This window comes from Hyla sarda, chromosome 8 (genome assembly GCF_029499605.1).
Source record: "Hyla sarda isolate aHylSar1 chromosome 8, aHylSar1.hap1, whole genome shotgun sequence".
Classification (NCBI taxonomy): Eukaryota; Metazoa; Chordata; class Amphibia; order Anura; family Hylidae; genus Hyla; species Hyla sarda.
Genome location: NC_079196.1, coordinates 202,524,179 through 202,547,070, shown reverse-complemented (window position 1 = coordinate 202,547,070; position 22,892 = coordinate 202,524,179). Strand labels below are relative to the sequence as shown.

Genomic DNA, 22,892 nt, shown 5'->3' with positions numbered 1-22,892 from the left:
GGAGATGGTTGCTGCTGTAGCAGGGGCAGAAGTTGCTGTAACGTGGCGGTCAACTGCGACAGCTGCTGTCCTTGTTGGGCAATCTGCTGCGATTGCTGAGCGACCACCGTGGTAAGGTCAGCGAGACTTGGCAGGGGCACCTCAGCGGGATCCATGGCCGGATCTACTGTCACGATTCGGCTTCCAGGTAGTGGATCCTCTGTGCCAGAGAGGGATTGGCGTGGACCGTGCTAGTGGACCGGTTCTAAGCCACTACTGGTTTTCACCAGAGCCCGCCGCAAAGCGGGATGGTCTTGCTGCGGCGGTAGTGACCAGGTCGTATCCACTAGCAACGGCTCACCTCTCTGGCTGCTGAAGATGGGCGCGGTACAAGGGAGTAGGCAGAAGCAAGGTCAGACGTAGCAGAAGGTCGGGGGCAGGCGGCAAGGTTCGTAGTCAGGATGGGTAGCAGAAGTTCAGGTACACAGGCTTTGGACAACACTAAACGCTTTCACTGGCACAAGGCAACAAGATCCGGCCAGGGAGTGCAAGGGAGGAGACTAGATATAGCCAGGGAAACAGGTGGGAACCAATTAAGCTAATTGGGCCAGGCACCAATCATTGGTGCACTGGCCCTTTAAGTCTCAGGGAGCTGGCGCGCGCGCGCCCTAGAGAGCGGAGCCGCGCGCGCCAGCACATGACCGCAGGAGACGGGAACGGGTAAGTGACCTGGGATGCGATTCGCGAGCGGGCGCGTCCCGCTGTGCGAATCGCATCCCCAACGGCCATGGCAGAGCAGCGCTCCCGGTCAGCGCTGACCGGGGAGCTGCAGGGAGAAAGACGCCGTGAGCGCTCCGGGGAGGAGCGGGGACCCGGAGCGCTAGGCGTAACAGACCTTTAGTTTCTAGCTTCTTAGACATTTTAATTAAGCCTACTATACAATTAGGCAGCTATCTGACATTTAGTTTTAGCTCTCTACACATTTTATGAGGCTAACTAGACATTAGTACAGCTCTATATACATTTAGCTTTAAGCTGACTAAACAGTTTTATTATCTCACACATTTTTTTTCTTTTTAATGAGTTACCTGTTAGTACACGAAAGGTATACTGGCTAGCCGGAAGCTAGGTCACAGTAAGATTGGCTGCTAGGGTCTATCAGCTACACGCTACTTACCCCTAGAGCACTTCAAAATAACCTACCTAGGTTACCTTTAGAACTACGTGTTTAATTCTATACTCACAAGAGCACCTACTGGCCAGATAGAGCATCTCACACACGCAATACAGAGAAGAGAAATATGAGTGTACCTAACAGTGGCAGGAATTGGGTATCAATAGGCTACAATTCCTAAGTGTTTCTTGAAATGTGAGATACATTTTGTTTTTGTGTATGTACTGAAGTAGACTGAAGTAGTACATTTAAGTGAGTAGTCTAGAGTACTATGTGTGCAAGTACTATCTTAAGGGTAGGTTACCCTACTATTTTTGTTGAGACAGGTGATAGCGATTGGCGACTAGAAACAATATCACTCTCGGAGGAGCCAAGGGAGTCACCCATTGAGCAACTACTAAAACACCTTTTAGCATGTTTATACCTTTATATGTACATGTGTACAAGTATTATTTACATTTTTGTTTTTGGTGTACACGTGCAAATAGCGGACAATTTTCCGTATACAACCTTTACTTACTTTTTATGTACACAGACATGAAGCTATGTTTCTTGTGTGCAAGAACCATATACATCTTTCTTTATGATACATTTATTAACACTCCAACAAGGTTCAGGCACATACACCTGATAAGTGCAACATTTAGCAGAGAGTCCTATGAATATGGGGTTATGTACATAGAATGGACATGCAAGGATCTGCAGTCCACCTACACAAGAAGTCTATGGGAAACATGGCTTTACCACAATCAGCCAGGAACAAAACTTATGAATCTCCTACTGGCTAGGAGTCTCTTGATCTGATGGTCAGGCACAAAGCTTGATGGTTACGTTGCTGAACTTAAAACTGGAACAATCTTAGCACAGTCCTGCTAGGCACATGTCTTGAACTTTGTTACTGCACAGACAAGCAATAAACATTACTTAAAAACACATCTCTTCAGACAGGCCTATAACATTCTTTAATTGGGCTCAACATATCCTCAATATATCCCCTCACCTCTTGTTTGAATAGTTATTGTGTAATATTATGTCTGATACTTGTCTTTGTTTGTGCCCCATAATTGTAAGCACTGCGGAATCTGTAGGCGCTATATAAATAAATAAAATAATAAAATAAAATAATAATAATTACTTTACAGTCCTTTAAAAGACATTTCTTCTGAATCTTCTCGTGCCTCTAATAGTTCCTCTATATCTGCTAACATCTGGAGCAGGCGAGGAGTTAATGTAACTCTCCCACACCACATTGGTGAGAGTAGAATGGTTAACAGTAGGATTTAGAGTGGCCAAAGGCTTACTGGCCGGAATGTAAGTGGGGCAATAGGGCTTGAGCACCATCTCCAACTTAGGAGTGGGGCAAAACACTTTTGTCGGTACCCTGGAAGCAGGTAAACTCTCCATGTCAGAAGAGGGCCTTGGTACATAGGTTGGTACCTGTGCAGGAGGCAAACTCTCATTGCTCCAAGAGGGCATAGGTACATACGTTGGTACGTGTGGTTTGCCCTGTGTGGCAATCTAGGAGTGTCCCATAACCTCTGACCTTGTCGAACTTGGCCACAGTTGCTCTTCGTCGTTCTAGAGGCTCCTCCCCTTCTCGGGGATGGTCCCACTTGCGGATGAATAAAGCTTCCATTTCTTTAGTATTCTCCTGGTAGCGGATTCTTTCTTCAGTAGGCAAATGCACATGCTTAGGGGCATACAGTTCTCTGTATCGGGCCTTTAATCTGTCCATCAGCTCAGCCAGCTCGGCTTCTTGACGGGCCCTTTCCCTTTGTGCGGCTGGAATTGGTGGGAGTAGCTTCCCAGGTATAGGATGTAGAACCGCGTGCATATACTCGATGAGTCCTGGCTCATCCCCAAAGATCCACTGGGGCAATTCTGGTAAGCACGGTCGTGCACTTGGCAAAGTAGATAGAGGTATTTTGGTTTCAGGGCTGGAGGAGGAAGAATAGGCCGCCTCTGGCGGGGTACTCACTGCAGACTCCTCCGATGGGATCTCGGCCCACAAGCCCCAAGTTCTGTGGTGAGGGGACAGTCTCACCGGCGATGCACCTCCAGGTGTCCCTGCGCTCTCCGCTGGAGGTGTCTCTGGCCAATCGTCATCATCATCAGGCAGGGGGGGAAGATTGCAGGCCCCCTCTTTGTCCAATGACAACCGCTGCAGACAGTCAGCAAGTTCTTGGAAAAGTCGGGCTGCGACTGCCACAACTTTCCGCTGTTCCCGCGCCATTTTGCCATCTTCACCACGTGGAATGATGCTCTCCGCCATGGCTGTACTCTCCGGCTCCCTGTGCAGGCTGAAGAGGTCGCTGTGCGTGGCGTCTTTTATAGTGGGCTTCCCCAAAATGGCGGCCGGCAGGAAGGACGTCATCGGTGCAGCCCCGACTTCCGGTCCCTCCAGAGATGACTCCTGTATCTCCAAGTTCCCTTTCGGCTTTGATACAGCAACTTGGCAGCGACGCCCAGGGGTGGGGCGTGGCGCAGCGCGGGCCTTCTTTGCGTGCTTTTCCGGCAGCAGTTTAGCTCCGCCTGTGCTGACCGGACCAGAGGATCGCAGCATGAACTCATTGCGCAGTTTACACATCTTAGTTGCAGATACATTTTTGCCTCCCCCCTTACTTTTCTCGTGGCCCCCTTGTATGGCACACCCTGGACACTGCTCCTGTACACAACAGCACGGTTCACAGCACATGAATAAAGTTTGTTACTTGGGGGGAGTACACTTTCACTAGTGGCAACTGTAGTAGGCACACACCTGAGTCCTGTTCGTGCGACGCCAAAAAGGCTTTGTGGTAGGGCCTTGGGGGTGTAGTGTAGTTGGGGTGTTGCTTCGGTATATGAGGGGTTAATTTAACCCCTGTCACTCGTGACGCCAGGGTGAGGGTTAATACGCTGAGGTAAATCTTCGGCCCATCGCCACCCTTCCCAGAAACGATAGGTGAGTGCTTAAATGAATGAAGGTCCACAATAAGGATGAACTTGAACTTTTATCAACTTTACTGCGGTACTTGCCGTACATCCAATTAACAGCAACAGTCTTAGCAATACAGTCTCTATGTAGTACGGCAGTGATTGACAGATGCCGCGGACCATTAGCTTATCCAAAGGACTATTAGAATTAGGGGTGATGCAGAGATCCGTCCGGATTTAGGGGTCTGTTTAGGTCCGGTGATCTTGCAGACTTAAGAGGGATTGAGATAACTCACAGTTTTGTAAGAATGGCCGTTGCCGCAAGGCTTGGGCCTAGTCACTGCTGATGACAGCTGCGCAGATCCATCCTCTATCAGCAGCCCACGAGGAAAGAAAGAGATTAATGGCCGCCGCTCCCTTATATGGGCAGGGGCAGGGCCGTTTTGGATTGGTCCGATGCAGCTGTCACTCACCGTTACAATGCATGGTGGGTGATCACCTGACTTCCTCCAAAGGTCCTTGAACCATAAACCATAGAGTTTTGGAACGCATCACGTGACCCGCAGGTCCTGCGACGCTACAACAAGGTAAGTATACATTATATACATATATACACTTAGAATTTGAATAATTTTAACTACTAAAGGTGTGACAAGGGGCTAATTATAGATGAGGACCCCACCAGTAACTAGGGACTCTGACTTTGGGGACCTCACCACAAGGTAACGAATGCAATCAGGTACCGGGATACCACACTACCTAAGGGGGCTACTGCTAATACTGCCTAAGGGGGCTACTGGCTATTATTACCTAAGGGGTCTGCTGGCTATTACTACCTAAGGGGGCTGCTGGCTATTACTACCTAAGGGGGTGCTGCTGGCTATTACTTCTTAAGGGGGGCTGCTAGCTATTACTACCTAAAAGGGGCTGCCATAATTATTATCTAAAGGGGGCTGCTGCTAACACCTACCTAAAGGGGAGCTGCTACTACTACCTAAAGGGGGGGCTACTACTATTTATTAGGGGGGTCTGCAACTATATAAAGGGGGACCTACCTACAGTAACTACTACCTATAGGGATCTGCTACTGCATACAGGGAGTAACTATCTACAGGGGGCAGCTATCTACAGATGGTATCTCTCTACTCTGGGCATTTGTGTAATAGGAGAAACTATGTGAAGGGAACTGTCTACTTTCTGGAGCGATTTAACTACCTAATAGGTGAGGGGGCGGACCTACCTACTGTTCAACAACCCACTTATCTAGCCACTCTATTATTACTGTATGGAACGTTATAGGTGCAGGGAAAGTGCGGAGCCTAAAATGTTTGTCTGGAAGATGAGTTGTGAAAGGAAGAAGTGGTCTTGGCCCGAAGGAGAAGAAAAAAGAAAAGTGAACGACTTAGAGAAGACATGACCTTATATAACTGTATGTAATCACTTATATGGTCTGCAGAGCATGTGTAGAGATAATATCTACCACTATATAGGAATGTGTTCTCCTTGTATACTGATATTATTGGTAATATTAGTCTCAGTATACAGGATTTGGTCAGTAACAGTATGATGGTAATATGTATGGTGATAATATTCTTCCTTGTATGCAGGTATTATTGGTAATATTGGTCAGTATACAGGATATGGTCAGTAACAGTATGATAGTAATATGTATGGTGATAATATTCTTCCTTGTATACTGGTATTATTGGTAATATTGGTCTCAGTTTACAGGAGATGGTCAGTAACAGTATGATGGTAAAATGTATGGTGATAATATTTCCTCCTTCCTTCCCCATTGAACTAAAGGGCTCTTGTTTCTCATGTCCTGTGGGGGGGGGGGTTGGGGCAGGCCTTCAGCTGTGCAAGGGGCCCCAAAATTTCTGATGGCTGCCCTGCAGCAGAGAGATGCGGAGCGCCCCACATCTCAGCAATATAAAGGACGATCGCAACGGGTGTCAGGAGTCACTCCTAACACCCGTTGCGATCCTCCTGCATAATCTACAGAAACGGTGGGACGGGCACACTTCTCTTGTCCCCTGTCCGGCACTGTAGTCTGTGATGTGAAGTTCTCTTCACATCACAGATTCATATATGCTGCTGAGAGTTGTGATTGGCAAAAACCATCCAGCCAATCACAACTCTCAGCGCCAAATATAAATCTGGACGTTTTTATTGGCGTTTTTGCAAAAAAAATAAAAAATAACTTGAAGTGGAAACTTAGCCTTAGCCAGGTCTGGGCTGGGATAGATTTGTGACAAAATAAGGGTTTTGCAACAAACTTGTGACTTTTTAAAGAAAAATCTCACTTAAATTAACAACCACTGTGTAAAAAAAACTTGTGAAAAAACAGTGTGTGTACCAAAAACATTTTAGTCAAAATCACTTTAGCAGACATTTCGGCGAAACGCGTCTGTTGGTATGGTCGGTTTCAACAGTGTCAAGTGATCTCCAATAAAGCTATCGTTTTCAAGGGCTGGATCATCGTCTTTTTTCTGCACATTGTGGTCCGTGCCGGGCACAGATCCGTGCACTACATTGGGGTGGTGAGATGGATTTCTTTTTTACATTTCGGACAATACTGGATTGTATGAGAGACCTGCAGACTCCTTGAAAAGCAGAAATGTCTCTTGTGTTATGTAGGATCAGGTCTGTGTTGGATTCCGCTCAGAAATTTTGCAGTGTGAACATGTCTATTCTTTCTGTGGACACCGGAATTTTCATTTCCATGCCAGATGTTTCCGGTGCAGAAATTATGCTCTGTGAACAGCGCAGCAGAATCCCATTGAAATGAATGGGACTCTGCTGCTGCAGAATCTTCCATCTTCCGTAGCCATTCTTTCAGTGGAATACCATGCAGAATACATTGCCACCTATGGGCAATCGCCACTCCCTCAGGATCTCCGGAAATATTCCGGACAGAGAGTACGTAGTGTGAATCGGCCTTAGGGTCTATCCACACTGCAGAGCAGACCTGCACCAACACTATTGGCAGCAATGCAGTCCTGGCGGAATTCAGCCCAAAAAAAAATGAACACGTTCATTCTTTTGGCAGATCCAGAATCCCGAATCCGAACGGTGCAGCAGAATCCCATTGAAAACAACGGGACCCTGTTGCAAGCGGAATGTAATTCAGTAGCATGCATGGACCCTTAAAGGGGTAGTCCAGTGGTGAAAAACGTATCCCCTATCCTAAGGATTAAGTTTGAGATCGCGGGGGGTCCGACAGCTGGGGCCCCCTGCGATCTCTCTGTACGGGGGCCAGGCTCTCCGGCCAGATAGCGGGTGTCGACCCCCGCACGAAGCGGCGGCCGACACGCCCCCTCAATACATCTCAATGGCAGAGCCGGAGATTGCCGAAGGCAGCGCTCCGGCTCTGCCATAGAGTTGTATTGAGGGGGCGTGTCGGCCGCTGCTTCATGCGGAGGTCGACACGCCCCCTTCCCGCGGGCTGTCGGGGCTCCGTACAGGAGATCGCGGGGGGCCCCAGCGGTCGGACCCCCCGCGATCTGCAACTTATCCCCTATCCTTAGGATAGGGGATAAGTTGTTCACCACTGAGTCACCACTGGACGACTCCATTAAAGGGGTCTCCCCTGCCCTGCCTTCCGGAGCTCCACTCGCAGCGTCCGGAAGTTTATTACTCCGAAAGCTGTGTGTGGGCTTCCGTATTCGAGGCCGCCCCCTCATTACGTCGCGCCTGCCCCTCGTGACGGTGGTCGCGCCCCCTTCCCATAGACTTTCGTTGAGGGGGCGGGCGTGACGTCTCGAGGGGGCGGCCTCGAACACGGAAGCCCACACACAGCTTTCGGAGTAATGAACTTCCGGACACTGCGAGCGGAGAAAGTGTCTCTGTTGCCCATAGCAACCAATCACAGCTCAGCTTTCACTTCCCTTTTGCTCAGGTAAAACGAAAGCTGAGCTGTGATTGGTTGCTATGGGCAACAAAGTGAATCTTCCCCCCCCCCCCATCCCAATGTTTACAAAGGTGATCCTGGCCTTTAGGCTGCATATTTATTTTTGGCCTGGCATAAATAGATCCGGCACATGTTTTTTTGGTCCGTCACTATGCGCTGGCTGTTAATAACACAGTGTACTTACCGCACAGCGAGCGGATTGTGAAATGATGAGGCAATCGGCGATATCTGGTTTCATGTCTGACAAGTCCGGGGAGTATAAACCCAAGCAATGGTGATTATACGGCTGATATGTTTCTGGTGGCTGATGTTGTTTGCGACTCATGCAAGCGTCCGTATTACGGTACAATTCAAGGTCACAGTTGTTCAGAGCTATAATACTATACTTATGGGAGTGTATGAAGCCACTTGTATACAGAATAGGGCGGCACAAGAAATAGGAGCTATAGGGACCTTGTGGCTGTATTATATATTTTTTGCACTTTATTGGGTAGGCCAGTGTTTTCCCAACCAGGGTGTCTCCAGCTGTTGCAAAACTACAACTCCCAGCATGCCCGGACAGCCAAAGGCTGTCCGGGCATGCTGGGAGTTGTAGTTTTGCAACAGCTGGAGACACCCTGGTTGGGAGACAATGGTGTAAGCTTGTGACTGGGTGATGATGTCTTTCTCCAGGACTTTAAAGGGGTATTCCAAGAAAAAACTTTTTTTTTTTTTTTTAATATCAACTGGCTCCAGAAAGTTAAACAGATTTGTAAATTACTTCTATAAAAAAAATCTTAATCCTTTCAATAATTATCAGCTGCTGAAGTTGAGTTGTTGTTTTCTGTCTGGCAGTGCTCTCTGCTGCCATCTCTGCTTGTCTCGGGAACTGCACAGAGTAGAAGAGGTTTGCTATGGGGATTTGGTTCTAAACTGGGTGGTTCCCGAGACATGTGTCATCAGAGAGGACTTAGACAGAAAAGAACAACTCAACTTCAGCAGCTCATAAGTACTGAAAGCATTAAGATTTTTTTTAATAGAAGTAATTTATAAATCTGTTTAACTTTCCGGAGCCAGTTGATATAAAAAAAAAAAAAAAAAGTTTTTTTTCCTGGAATACCCCTTTAAGCACTTTCAAGTCATCATTTGCTACTCATTAAGTAAAATATTTCCCGTTTCTTTACGTGGATTTCGGTCTCAAATTACCCCAGAGGTAGCTTACTGGTTTCTTGTTCTCTTCTCCAGCTATATTTGCCCCCAAACTTTCTTGAGCCTAACTCTACCCTGACATTTCTGATATAGTAAACTGAACTTTTTGGGGGACATTTATCATTGTAGGTGTAGGTGCATTTTTCTATGCCCCTTTTTTTGGTAATGTGTAGGTGCATCAAATTTCCTAAATGAATTTATTCGTCGTGCCAAATTTTGAGACTTTTTAATCCTGCTGCGCAAAAATTTGCGACTTTTCCACATACATACCAAAAAGCTAAGCTAGGTGTATTTTTGCGACTTTATGGAAGCGTTTGTGCCAAAATTTGTGACTTTTCACAAAAGTCACACTTGATAAATACATGACCACTGCATTAGAGATGAGCGAACTTACAGTAAATTCGATTCGTCACAAACTTCTCGGCTCGGCAGTTGATGAGTTATCCTGCGTAAATTAGTTCAGCCTTCAGGTGCTCCGGTGGGCTGGAAAAGGTGGATACATTCCTAGGAAAGAGTCTCCTAGGACTGTATCCACCTTTTCCAGCCCACCAGAGCACCGGAAAGCTGAACTAATTTATGCAGGAAAAGTCATCAACTGCCGAGAAGTTCGTGACGAATGGAATTTACCGTAAGTTCGCTCATCTCTACACTGCATAGTGAAAAGGATAAATGTTGTGCTGCAAGTCAACATTGTAAAGAATGTCTATTTGAAAAGTATAAAAAAAGTCGCCAAAAAAAAACGCACCTATATAGACAACAAAACAGCTCTAAATTAAATGATAAATTTCTCCCTTTGAGAATGTCATCAAAAGGCAAAAGCCAACACTTTGTATACTCTGTATCATTGACCGTTTCAATGTTTTAACCTGTTGCAGGTCACGATGAAGAAGGTTAAGCGGTATTTCACAAGGGCCCTCCATCGGATACAGAAGGGTCCGGGTTATACCTACAAAGAGCTGCTGATCTGGTTCTGTAACAACACCAACACTCATGGCCCGAAGCGAATTATCTCCGAGGGACCCAAAAAGAGGGTCATGTGGTTCCTCCTGACCCTAGTTTTCGCCGCCCTTGTCTTGTGGCAATGGGGCATTGTCATACAAACGTATTTGTCCTATGGGGTTAGTGTGTCTCTCTCCATTGGCTTCAACACCATGGTATTTCCTGCGGTGACCATCTGCAATGCCAATCCTTACAAGTGAGTATGAAGAGTCATCTACTGCCATTAGAACGGGTTTGACTGGTATCTCATCCGGTCGTCTCTTCTCATTTCAGATACTCACGTGTTAAACCTTTCTTACAAAATCTGGATGAGCTGGTTGAAACCGCCCTGGAACGCATCCAGTTCTCCAGCCAGAGGGACATTAGCGTGTCCAGAAACGCCAGCCAAAATGTCACCCTCGACCCCAGTTTGTGGAACCACATACCGCTAGTGGTCATTGACGAACAAGACCCGGACAATCCATTGATCTATAACATCTTTGATAGCAGCACAGACTATTCTCAGATTAACACCACCCAAGGCAACCAAACGTCCTACGCGGAGAGATATAAAGTGGCCATTCAACTAGTAAGTGTGATAGTCGTGAATGTGGTCTCCAAACCTTGACCTAGTGTTGAGCGCGAATATTCGAAATGCAAATTTTTACCGCGAATATCGGAACGTCGCAATTTTGAGAATATTTAGAATATAGCGCTATATATTCTTAATGACGAATGTTTGTACTATGTAAAAGAAAGTGATAGTGTTAGATAGGGTAGGTTAGTTTAGCAGATAGGTTCTAGTGTAGGATATAGAGTTAGTTAGCTGAAAGATATAATCGCGCATGCGCATTATACGAATTTCATTATGATTTTTGCATGGAAAAAAAAAGAGTTAACGAATATTCGTCCATATATGCGCGAAATATCGCAAATTCGAATATGGCCCCTGCCGCTCATCACTACAATATCGCTCATCACTACTGTGTGGACTTACAGCTCTTGCAAAACTACCAATCCCAGCAGGCCCGGACAGCCGTTGGCTGTCCGGGCCTGCTGGGAGTGGTAGTTTTGCAACGTCTGGAGGTCAACAGTTTGGAGACTGTGCCAACTGTAGTCACTGTTACAGTATGGTTTCAACATGGTAGCAGTTGTGGTTGCTACCTTCATATCAACTTTTTACCACAGTGTGTCAGATCGGCTTGAGATATTTCGATTAAATTTGATAAAAATATAGTAGAGTTTAGGGATGTTCCAATACCGACAATCTCCGCAGGCCAAGAGTAAGACAGATCATGTTATTCATTGGCTGCGGGGATTGCCCGGGAGTTTTAAAGAAAAACTGTCTCCCTGATCATTCACACAAAACCCAATACACTGGTTAATAGCGTGGGTGACCTGGAGACCAAAGTGGGATTATTTCATGTATTTGGTCCAATTGTTCCTGTGGTATCGCCTGGTGAAGTTCCGTTGCAGTATTCAGATCATTTTGCGCAGGAGGCGGGACCATGCCGGCTGGCTATCACTGCCTCTTTCCTTCTCCTTTTATTGCCACCCCCTCAATTTGCATAATCATCTTCTGCCACTCCACATCCCGGTGACGTGGAGACGCTGGTCACGTGAGCGCTCTGCTCTGAAGCTGGAGCGCATGCGCACTACTAGATTGGCAGAGCGCTGTCAGCAAGCACAGCTCTCACGTCATTATGAGCGCATGCGCTCCTGCTACAGAGCAGAGCGCTCACGTGGCCGGCGACTCCACATCACCCAGTGTATTGGGTTTAGTGTGGGTGATCAGGGTGATGGTTTTCCTTTAAACATCCTGCTGCCGGTTCAAATTCATGGTGAAGTATAATTTAACTGTCCGGCAGGCAAGTGCAGAGAATATTTAGTACAGGGGCTGGAAGAGGGGACAGAGTGGGCAGGGGGGAGAAGAATTATTGGGGGCTAAGAGTGAGGGGGAAGAGAAGACATTACTGTGGGGGCAGGGAAAGGGCAAAGGCAGCGCTGCTGCAGTCGGCAATGCAGGGTGGATGAACAGCATATGGGTACATTCAGACGAGCGGATTTTCTGCGCATATTTTGCTGCGGATCCACCGCTGAAGGACCTCTGTATGCTGCCTTTACATGTGCCTGCTTGTAGCAGCAATACACCGCTACGAGCAGACACACTGCTATGTGCAAGTCGCTGCGCGCATGCGCAGTATACTCACACATCATGGCAGCTCTCGGCCTAGCTCATAGAGCAGGGGGAGCGGCCGAGATGTGTGCGAGTACACCGCGCATGCGCGGCGACTCACACACATTGCTTCATTGTGTCTGCACGTAGCGGCATATTGCCACTCTGAGCAGGCACATGTAAAGGCAGCATACAGAGCTCCTTCAGCGGCGGATCCGCAGCATAAGATACGCTGTAAATCCGCTCCTCTGAACGTACCCTATGACTGCTTGGGATTCAGGAGACTGGGAAAGCTGGGTGGCATGCAGTATGCCGTATCTAGAGTATACAGCTTAGATGGACTGCTGTTGGGTTGGTATATATAATTTACTGGTGCAAATCCACAAAGGTAATTTAAGACTTTGCCTAAAGCTTGGAAACAACATCATAAAATACATATAAAACGTCCACAAAAGTCAATAAGATGTGCCAGCCACGATGTTGTAAACGTGAGAGGTAGGAGATCTGGGGTGACCTCGCATGGGTGCTCTTTGTGACCATAAATTGGTAAAAGGTTGCACCTGGTGGAACACGATGTGAGATTATAAAACGTTTCTGATATGATTGTGCTTGTAAACCTTTGCTGTGTCTGGCCTGAATAAGCAACATACACTGCTCAGAAAAATAAAGGGAACACTTAAACAACACAATGTAACTCCAAGTCAATGACACTTCTGTGAAATCACACTGTCCACTCAGGAAGAACACTGATTGACAATCAATTTCACATGCTGTTGTGCAAATGGAACAGACAACAGGTGGAAATGATAGCAATTAGCAAGACACCCCCAATAAAGGAGTGCTTCTGCAGGAGGTGACCACAGACCACTTCTCAGTTCCTATGCTTCCTGGCTGATATTTTGGTCACTTTTGAATGCTGGCGGTGTATTCACTCTAGTGGTAGCATGAGATGGAGTCTACAACCCACACAAGTGGCTCAGGTAGTACAGCTCCTCCAGGATGGCACATCAATGTGAGCTGTGGCAAGAAGGTTTGCTGTGTCTGTCAGCGTAGTGTCCAGAGCATGGAGGCGCTACCAGGAGACAGGCCAGTACATCAGGAGACGTGGAGGAGGCCGTAGGAGGGCAACAACCCAGCAGCAGGACCGCTACCTCTGCCTTTGTGCAAGGAGTAGCAGGAGGAGCACTGCCAGAGCCCTGCAAAATGACCTCCAGCAGGCCACAAATATGCATGTGTCCACTAAAACGGTCAGAAACAGACTCCATGAGGGTGGTATGAGGGCCCGACGTCCACAGGTGGGGGTTGTGCTGACAGCCCAACACTGTGCAGGACGTTTGGCATTTCCCAGAGAACACCAAGATTGGCAAATTTGCCACTGGTGCCCTGTGCTCTTCACAGATGAAAGCAGGTTCACACTGAGAACATGTGACAGATGTGACAGAGTCTGGAGACACCGTGGAGAACGTTCTGCTGCCTGCAACATCCTCCAGCATGACCGTTTTGGCAGTGGGTCAGTAATGGTGTGGGGTGGCATTTCTTTGGGGGGCCACACTGCCCTCCATTTACTTGCCAGAGGTAGCCTGACTGCCATTAGGTACCGAGATGATATCCTCAGACCCCTTATGAGACCATATGCTGGTGCAGTTGGCCCTGGGTTCCTCCTAATGCAAGACAATGCTAGACCTCATGTGGCTGGAGTGTGTCCGCAGTTCCTGCAAGAGGAAGACATTGATGCTATGGACTGGTCCACCCGTTCCCCAGACCTGAATCCGATTGAGCACATCTGGGACATCATGTCTCGCTCCATCCACCAACGCCACGTTGCACCACAGACTGTCCAGGAGTTGGCGGATGCTTTAGTCCAGGTCTGGGAGGACATCCCTCAGGAGACCATCCACCACCTCATCAGGATCATGCCCAGGCGTTGTAGGGAGGTCATATGGGCACGTGGAGGCCACACACACTACTGAGCCTCATTGTGACTTGTATTAAGGACATTACATAAAGTTGGATCAGCCTGTAGTGCGGTTTTCCACTTTGCTTTTGAGTGTGACTCCATATCCAGACCTCCATGGGTTGATACATTTGATTTCCATTGATAATTTTTGTGTGATTTTGTTGTCGGCGCGTTCAACTATGTAAAGATGAAAGTATTTCATACGATTAGTTCATTCATTCAGATCGAGGATGTGTTATCTTAGTGTTCCCTTTATTTTTTGCAAACCATGGCCCCAAAGGGACTTAATGAACAATTATCGTTTTCTTGTTTCATTTAGAGGTATTGGGAAGAGATCCACGGACAGGACCCACTGAGGGTGGCCCATTTGAGGTAGCCAGGGGAGATCCCAGTGGATCTTAAGGATTTAGGTGCCACCCATATAGCTAGGGAAACTTAGGGTGCAACAGGAGGTTCCTGATCTTCGGTACCGCCCTTTTTAGGGCGTCCATGCCGCTTAGGTTGAGGTGATCCAGACTAGGACCCAACAGGGCTAGAACAGGTCTCCCTAGGTCCACTCTAATCCCCCCTCCTCTCTCCCTAAAATAGGGTTATCCAGTCCACTAATCATTCCGTGGATCTCTGATTCCCCCCCCCCCCCAAATAACAACACTAAACCATAAACTATTCTTCTTTACTATATTCCCCATTTTACACATTTACATATCTATATAAATTCTATAGTCGATTTGCTAATATGCATTTATACTACTTTTGTTGTCCATTTTCTTGTACCCATCTTTACCAATGATTTAGAAAACTAGTATTTACATTGTATTCTAAGACATCACTATGTCCTCCAGTATTGACTCCTATGAAACATTCCAATGTATCATCTAAAATATGGGTGGGAGTGGGATAATAACTTGGATCAGGGTCAGGATTGTTTTTACTGCCTATATAACCAACATAGGACTAAAACTCTGGTTTATGGCGGTTTATTATGTGATCATTAACTGTATCTAGATATACTGATAACCTATGTGTTATGCAGAGAGAAGGTTACAATTGTGTAGTAGGCATACTGACATCCAGGACTGGATTATTAAAGATGCCTATCACAGTGCACAGATGGAGACACAACGGACTCTATACTGTGCATAATTATCTTATTTATAAAGTTAGTACCTGTTCCATGCCTTTAGCCTAAGTCAGTGTTTATTCATTCATTTATATACTCACTTAGCCGATAACGCATCCGACGTGTGAATACTGCTGAACCCGATCTATCCCGATATCGGGACTGGAGCGGGGACCACGCCCCCTTGAGCGGCGTCATGGGGACGGGCCTCCAATGACGTAAATAGGGTGCGCCTCGGCTTGATGGAGACGCCGGCGTGCTCACCTGACACGCAGACAGTCCGGACACCGCTCCGGTACTCGCTGCCACAGCAGCGACTCAGACGCACTTTGTCCTGAACAATTGAATTGCCCGGCTCTCTCACTTTATTTGATCCAGTAGACAGCACTAACCGGGATGGTGAGAAACGCCCTATCTGGTCTCTGGACGCGATAGTTAATCACAGAGTCGGAGCTTTTGTTGACGCAGTTTACTCTATGGTGGTTACTCTCTGGGTGTCATTAGTTGACAAATCTGCTTTTAAAGAGATATACACAGTGACATATTAACGAGATACCTGACTCCAGAGTCTGCTATAACCATATACCTAATCCCCTGAAGAAGTGTGGGGGATAACTATATACTCTAACCCCTACATGGAAACGCGTTGGGAGAGGGAGAAAGGAAAATATATCGATTAATACTGGTTGAATACTCTATGTGATAGTGTCAATATCCTATCCAGGATGGGATTTGATTACTATATGTGATATTGTAAACATATCATCTATGATTACAGTACTATAGCATGGTGTGTACCTAACCACTGGTGCTATACCTACCGCGTCATTTGTCTCAATAGTCGCAATAGTGTGTAAATATCACTTCTTTAAGATACTACAATTATTTATTATTTTTTGTTTGTGGATCGGTATTTTTTTAAATACACCATTAAAAGTTATATTTTAGAAGGCACCTCAGTCCCTGGTAGGGACAACATATATACATTTTTTCTTTATTTTTTGAGCACAACCCTTTGTTTCTCCAAAGCTAGATTTATGCTTCACTAGACTATTTGGAAGAGAGGGGGTGCATTGAAACAACAAATAAAATTGTGTTGAAACGCTGATTGACACCCATATTTTGGGATAGGGCCGGGGTTTGTTGTCCCACTTCATCTCATATAGGAGATTACAATGTAGGTAGCTTATAAGGCTTATTAACATATGACAACTCTAAATTGTATTTCTTATCTGGTACTGGGTGCCATCCTGATTCATACACCAAAGCTGTACTCACTATTCTGCTGGTGGACTCACTGTGTACCTACATTATATTACTTATCCTATATTATACTTCAGAGCTGTACTCACTATTCTGCTAGTGGACTACTTTATAAACGGTACTCATTTCCCTTGTGGAGATATATCTGCTAGGGAGTGCTTAGGGCAGTGCTCCCTGGGAAAAATTTGCAAAATACGTCCCCCCACCAGAAGTAAGAAATTTGTATCTAAAGGTGGCTTCCTTATTCAGGATAAGTAATGTAATGTATGTACACAGTAATTCCACCAGCAGAATAGTGAGTGCAGCTCTGGAGTATAATACAGGATATAACTCAGGATCAGTACAGGATAAGTGATGTAATGTATGTACACAGTGACCTCACCAGCAGAATAGTGAGTACAGCTCTGGAGTATAATACAGGATATAACTCAGGATCAGTACAGGATAAGTAATGTAATGTATGTACACAGTGACCTCACCAGCAGAATAGTGAGTACAGCTCTGGAGTATAATACAGGATATAACTCAGGATCAGTACAGGATAAGTAATGTAATGTATGTACACAGTGACCCCACCAGCAGAATAGTGAGTACAGCTCTGGGGTATAATACAGGATATAACTCAGGATCAGTACAGGATAAGTAATGTAATGTATGTACACAGTGACCTCAACAGCAGAATAGTGAGTACAGCTCTGGAGTATAATACAGGATATAACTCAGCATCAGTACAGGATAAGTAATGTAATGTATGTACACAGTGACCTTACCAGCAGAATAGTGAGTACAGCTCTGCAGTAAAATACAGGATATAACTCAGGATCAGTACAGGATAAGTAATGTAATGTATGTACACAGTGACCCCACCAGCAGAATAGTGAGTACAGCTCTGCAGTATAATACAGGATATAACTCAGGATCAGTACAGGGTAAGTAATGTATGTACATATTGACTTTACCAGCAGAATAGTAAGTACAGAACTGGGGTATAATACAGGATAAATAAATAGACTAACTGACATCATATTCCCATCTCATATCCCAACCTCATGTCCCATCCTCATATCCCGTCAACATAACCCTTCCTCATATCTCGTCCTCATATCCCATCCTTATATCCTGTCATCATATCCCACCCTCATATCTCAACCTCATATCCCGACCTTCTAGCCCATTCTCATATCCCGTCCTCATAACCCGTCCTCATATCCCGACCTTATAGCTCAACCTCATATGTTTCCTCATATCGCGTCCTCATATCCCGTCCTCATATCCCGTCCTCATATCCCGTCCTCATATCTCGACATTATATCTAGACCTCATATCTTTCCTTATATCCCAACCTCATATCCCATCCTCATATCCAGTTGTCATATCCCGTCCTCATATCTTTCTTTATATCCTGACCTCATATCCTGTCCTCATACCTTTCCTCATATCTTGCCCTTACATCCCGACTAGAAATGAGCGAACTTACAGAAAATTCGATTCGTCATGAACTTCTCGGCTCGGCAGTTGATGACTTATCCTGCATAAATTAGTTCAGCTTTCAGGTGCTCCGGTGGGCTTGAAAAGGTGGATACAGTCCTAGGAGACTCTTTCCTAGGTCTGTATCCACCTTTTCCAGCCCATTGGAGCACCTGAAAGCTGAACTAATTTATGCAGGATAAGGCATCAACTGCCAAGCCGAGAAGTTCGTGACGAATCGAATTTACTGTAAATTTGCTCATCTCTAATCCCGACCTCATATCCCGTCCCCCGCACTACCTATTGTCTGCCCCTGCCTGCCGGACAGATCTAGCAATGCTCCTTGTGCCATAGTGTTCCAGTTGCTCCATCACATACTGTAGAAGACGTCAGACTACAAATGACTCGAGCGTCTGGCGCTCATCTGAGGAGCCTAATCCTTATAAAATCTCTTCTGGGTAATTTAAGAAGAAGACGGTAAACAAATAATTGAGACACCGAGCATCAAGATACAATGCATGCATTCTGCATCAGTCAGGTTTTATCCAGATATTCAATGATTGTTACTTTTAGGGGACGTTCACACGTACAGGATCCTGCGCAGATTTGATGCGCTGGATTTGTAACTGCAGATTAGAAGCTGCGCTCAGTCATTTAGTTTACACTGAAATCTGCAGCAGAAAATCCTGAGCATCAAATCCTGCACATCAAATCTGCGTACGTGTGAACGTACCCTAAATAAAGAGTCATTGTCACACAGAGGACCAGTCATCCCTATGAAAATCCCTACTGAGGATTGTAGATTTTTAGAGCAACTCCCAGATCTCATACAATTTTAATGAAAGCTTGATACTGGTTAGAGATGAGCGAACCTACAGTAAATTCGATTCGTCACGAACTTCTCGGCTCGGCAGTTGATGACTTTTCCTGCATGAATTAGTTCAGCTTTCCGGTGCTCCTGTGGGCTGAAAAAGGTGGATACAGTCCTAGGAGACTCTTTCCTAGGACTAAAATGAAAGGCAGATGATCCAGCACTATTTCTATGCAGCTTTATTAGAAACACAGCACACAGGTAAAATCAGCCTGAACTCAGACGCGTTTCGAGCGCATGCGCTCGAAACGCGTCTGAGTTCAGGCTGATTTTACCTGTGTGCTGTGTTTCTAATAAAGCTGCATAGAAATAGTGCTGGATCATCTGCCTTTCATTTTCGTTGCTGGTGTTGGCTGGACACCGATCCGAGCACATTATAGGGGATTGGAGAGCTGGTGTTTCTACGTGGACTCTGCTCTTTCCTAGGACTGTATCCACCTTTTCCAGCCCAATGGAGCACCTGAAGGCTGAACTAATTTACGCAGGATAAGTCATCAACTGCCGAGCCGATATGTTCTTGATGATTCGAATTTACTGTAAGTTCACTCATCTCTAATACTGGTGAATATCATCAACCCCCCAGACGGCAAATGGAGGAAGTCATTGGGTGGTCTCTTCCTTCTCCATTGCCACCACAACTGTTATTAATGTGCAGTGGTCCAGATCCTGATGCCGTCTGGCTGTTGTTAAATTACACAATGTTGTCAATTCTTTGTGGTTGTACAAGCAGACACAGCGCCACTCATGTTTAGTGGCTGTGTTTGATATTGCAGCTCAGTCCCATTTACTTTGGTTACCCAAGTCATGAGCATTGAGGACTTGGATATTCAACAACAAATCCATCTAGAGAGACAATTTCCTTACTTCTGGAGGAGACCTATTTTGCATATTTTTTTTTTTCCCAATAACCATTCCCTACCAGATCAATCCCAAAATCGAGTACCTTTTATAAAATACAAGATATATCATAAAATGTTAACAACACCGTGACTTCTTCTTCTTCAGTGCACCAACGATGGGACTCAATGTGAATACAGGAACTTTACCAGTGGTATCCAGGCCATACGGGAATGGTATCTTCTGCAGTTTTCTAACATCTTCTCGAAAATACCATTAAAGGAAAAGATTGAAATGGGCTACCAGGCCGAAGAGATGATCCTCACCTGTATGTTTGGAGAAGAAGCCTGCAGTTACAGGTACCTGGATATATATATGTGTGTGTGTGGGTGTATATATATATATATATATATATATATATATATATATATATATGTGTGTGTGTGTGTGTATATATATATATATGTGTGTGTGTATATGTGTGTGTATATATATATATATATATATATATATATATATATATGCAGTGGTCCCTCAAGTTACAATATTAATCAGTTCTGGGACGACCATTGTATGTTGAAACCATTGTATGTTGAGACCAGAACTCTATGGAAACCTGGTAATTGGTTCTAAAGGCACCAAAATGTCATCCGAAAAAAAGGAAAAAGTGAGGATTAAAGAAAAATAAGTAGATAACTAATATAGATAAAGCAAATTCTTACATATAAAAGTAAGAAAGATCTGCTGGGAGCTGTAAATTACTGTCTATGTCAGTGTTTCCCAAGCAGGGAGCCTCCAGCTGTTGCAAAACTACAACTTCCATCATGCCCGGACAGCCAAAGGCTGTCCGGGCGTGATGGGAGTTGTAGTTTTGCAACAGCTGGGAGCACTCTGCTTGGGAAACACTGGTCTATGTAGAGGACAGGATTTTCTTCAGGGTCCTGTACAGTACAGGCAGTGTCCTAAAAAAGTAACATGGAGCCGTCCTCACCTGGTGTCCAAAGGAGAAGCTAACCCTGGTACAGGTAAAGTGTACAGAATGTGTAATACCTCCCTGTACAGTAGGGGGCGCTACCAGACACCAGTCAGTGCATGCACTTCAGTAATACAGGGGTTTTACCAGTAAAATGCCCATTCCGATTGGTCAGTTCTTCCGGCCATTGGCACGTTTCACAAATCTGGACTGTCTGTACATTGTATGTTGAGTCTGGTTTCAACTTACAATGGTCCAGAAAAGACCATTGTATGTTGAAACTAGTGTATGTTGAGGCCATTGTAAGTTGAGGGATCACTGTATAGATATATATATATATATATATATATATATATATCTGTTATGGTCCTGAGTTACAGCTTGTAGTATAAGTCTAAGGAGCATTTAAAATTGTGTAGGCTTCAAAGCTAAAATCTCTCTGTACAGAACTTACTCTGGTGATTTGAATTCTGGGAAATTTGTAGCCTTTGCACAAAATAACTGAACAGTAATCTGACCCCCATAGCAAAAACTAAAATGAGTCCACCATTATAGTCCACCATAGGTCCCGTCATTAGCCCAGACCCTATGAGGAAACTCTATGGAGCGAAACATGTCGGGGAGGCTATGTGTGTGTAAGTTTTATAATTCTGTGTTGCCTGAATGCTGTTAGACTGCAGCCTTAAGCATAAACATCAAGAGTATTGGTAGTGCAGTTACCATGAGTGGGGATGTCATGTACCTCTACAGTGACAGTATTATGTCTGTCCTGCGTCTGCATCACTTCTGAAAAAAGACGTCGGCAATATTGGTCATTTTAAGTATCACAAATTGACCTATGTTTTCTTTTAACTGTGAATAATAAAAGCTATGATTTATTAGGGTCTGTTAGTAGGGTGCTGGTGGCCCTTTAGGGGCTTTTGGGATTGTAAAGTTACCTCAATATAAGGATTAGATCTGAAATGATCTTTTCTACTGAAAAATGTAATCCTACCAATTTGTATTAATAAATATATATATATATATATATATATATATATAGATAGATAGATAGATAGATAGATAGATAGATAGATATACCCTGGCAGTAATAACAGCTTTTCTCTTGCAGAAATTTCACCCATATTTACGACCAGGACTATGGAAACTGCTACATCTTTAACTGGGGCCAAGAAAGTCAGGACCTAATGGTTTCTGTCAACCCAGGACCAGAATTTGGTAGGTGTGTCTGCGAGTCTTCATCGAAAGAAAGACTACGAAACCAAATGTGCAAAATCAAAATTCATGAAAGTAGATTCAGATTGTGGACGTTATGGTCGTCAAGTGAAGTTGGTGTTCTTGGACAATGCATTTCTGGCTAATAGTTAAGAAAGATTTAAAACTTAAAAGGGGTACTCCGCCCCTAGACATCTTATGCCGGGGATCCTGCTGCTGGGGACCCCCGCGCTTTCGGCTGCAGCACCCCAGACATCCAGTGCGCGGAGCGAACTTCGCTCCGCGCTGGATGACTGGCAATGCGGGGTGGAGGCTCGTGACATCATGGTCACACACCGCTCATGAGGTCACGGTCACGCCCCCTCAATGCAAGTCTATGGGAGGGGGCGTGACGGCAGTCACGCCCCCTCCCATAGACTTGCATTGAGGGGGCGTGGCCGTGACATCACGAGTGAGGTGTGACCGTGATGTCATGAGCCTCCACCCCGCATTGCCAGTCAGCAGGGAGATCGAGCAGGAGAGGTTTGCTATGGGGATTTGCTCCTGATCTGGACAGTTCCTGAAACAGACAGAGGTGTCAGCAGAGAGCACTGTGGTCGGACAGAAAAGAACAACTCAACTTCAGCAGCTGATAAGATTAATGCCATCTGCCCCTAGGGTAACAACATCTGCCCTGCACCACACACCCCACCACCACACATTGTCAAGGCTGCAATAAGCAAATTGACTTATCATTTTTCTTCTGTCTTTTTTTGTTTAGTTTCTCTTCTCCCTCCCATGGCCTCATTTTCTCTTCCCCTCCATTCATCCTTCCAACTCCTTCTTTTTTCTCCAGATCCTTTCTGCTCAGTATATTCTTATTTTAGAA

General features: G+C 45.4%; 1 protein-coding gene across 4 annotated transcripts in view; it reads left to right on the top strand.

Moving 5' to 3' along the window:
• The window catches only part of SCNN1B (sodium channel epithelial 1 subunit beta), a 93,654-nt gene that overhangs the window by 38,150 nt on the left and 32,612 nt on the right, over nucleotides 1–22,892 (top strand). The window contains exons 1-5 of one of the 4 annotated variants that reach the window (XM_056535686.1): nucleotides 8,037–8,050; nucleotides 10,043–10,362; nucleotides 10,440–10,734; nucleotides 20,005–20,195; nucleotides 21,921–22,027. In XM_056535686.1, the coding sequence (XP_056391661.1) occupies nucleotides 8,039–8,050; nucleotides 10,043–10,362; nucleotides 10,440–10,734; nucleotides 20,005–20,195; nucleotides 21,921–22,027 (925 nt within the window). In that variant the 5' untranslated portion in view covers nucleotides 8,037–8,038. The other 3 variants (XM_056535684.1, XM_056535685.1, XM_056535687.1) reach the window with 3 other exon arrangements.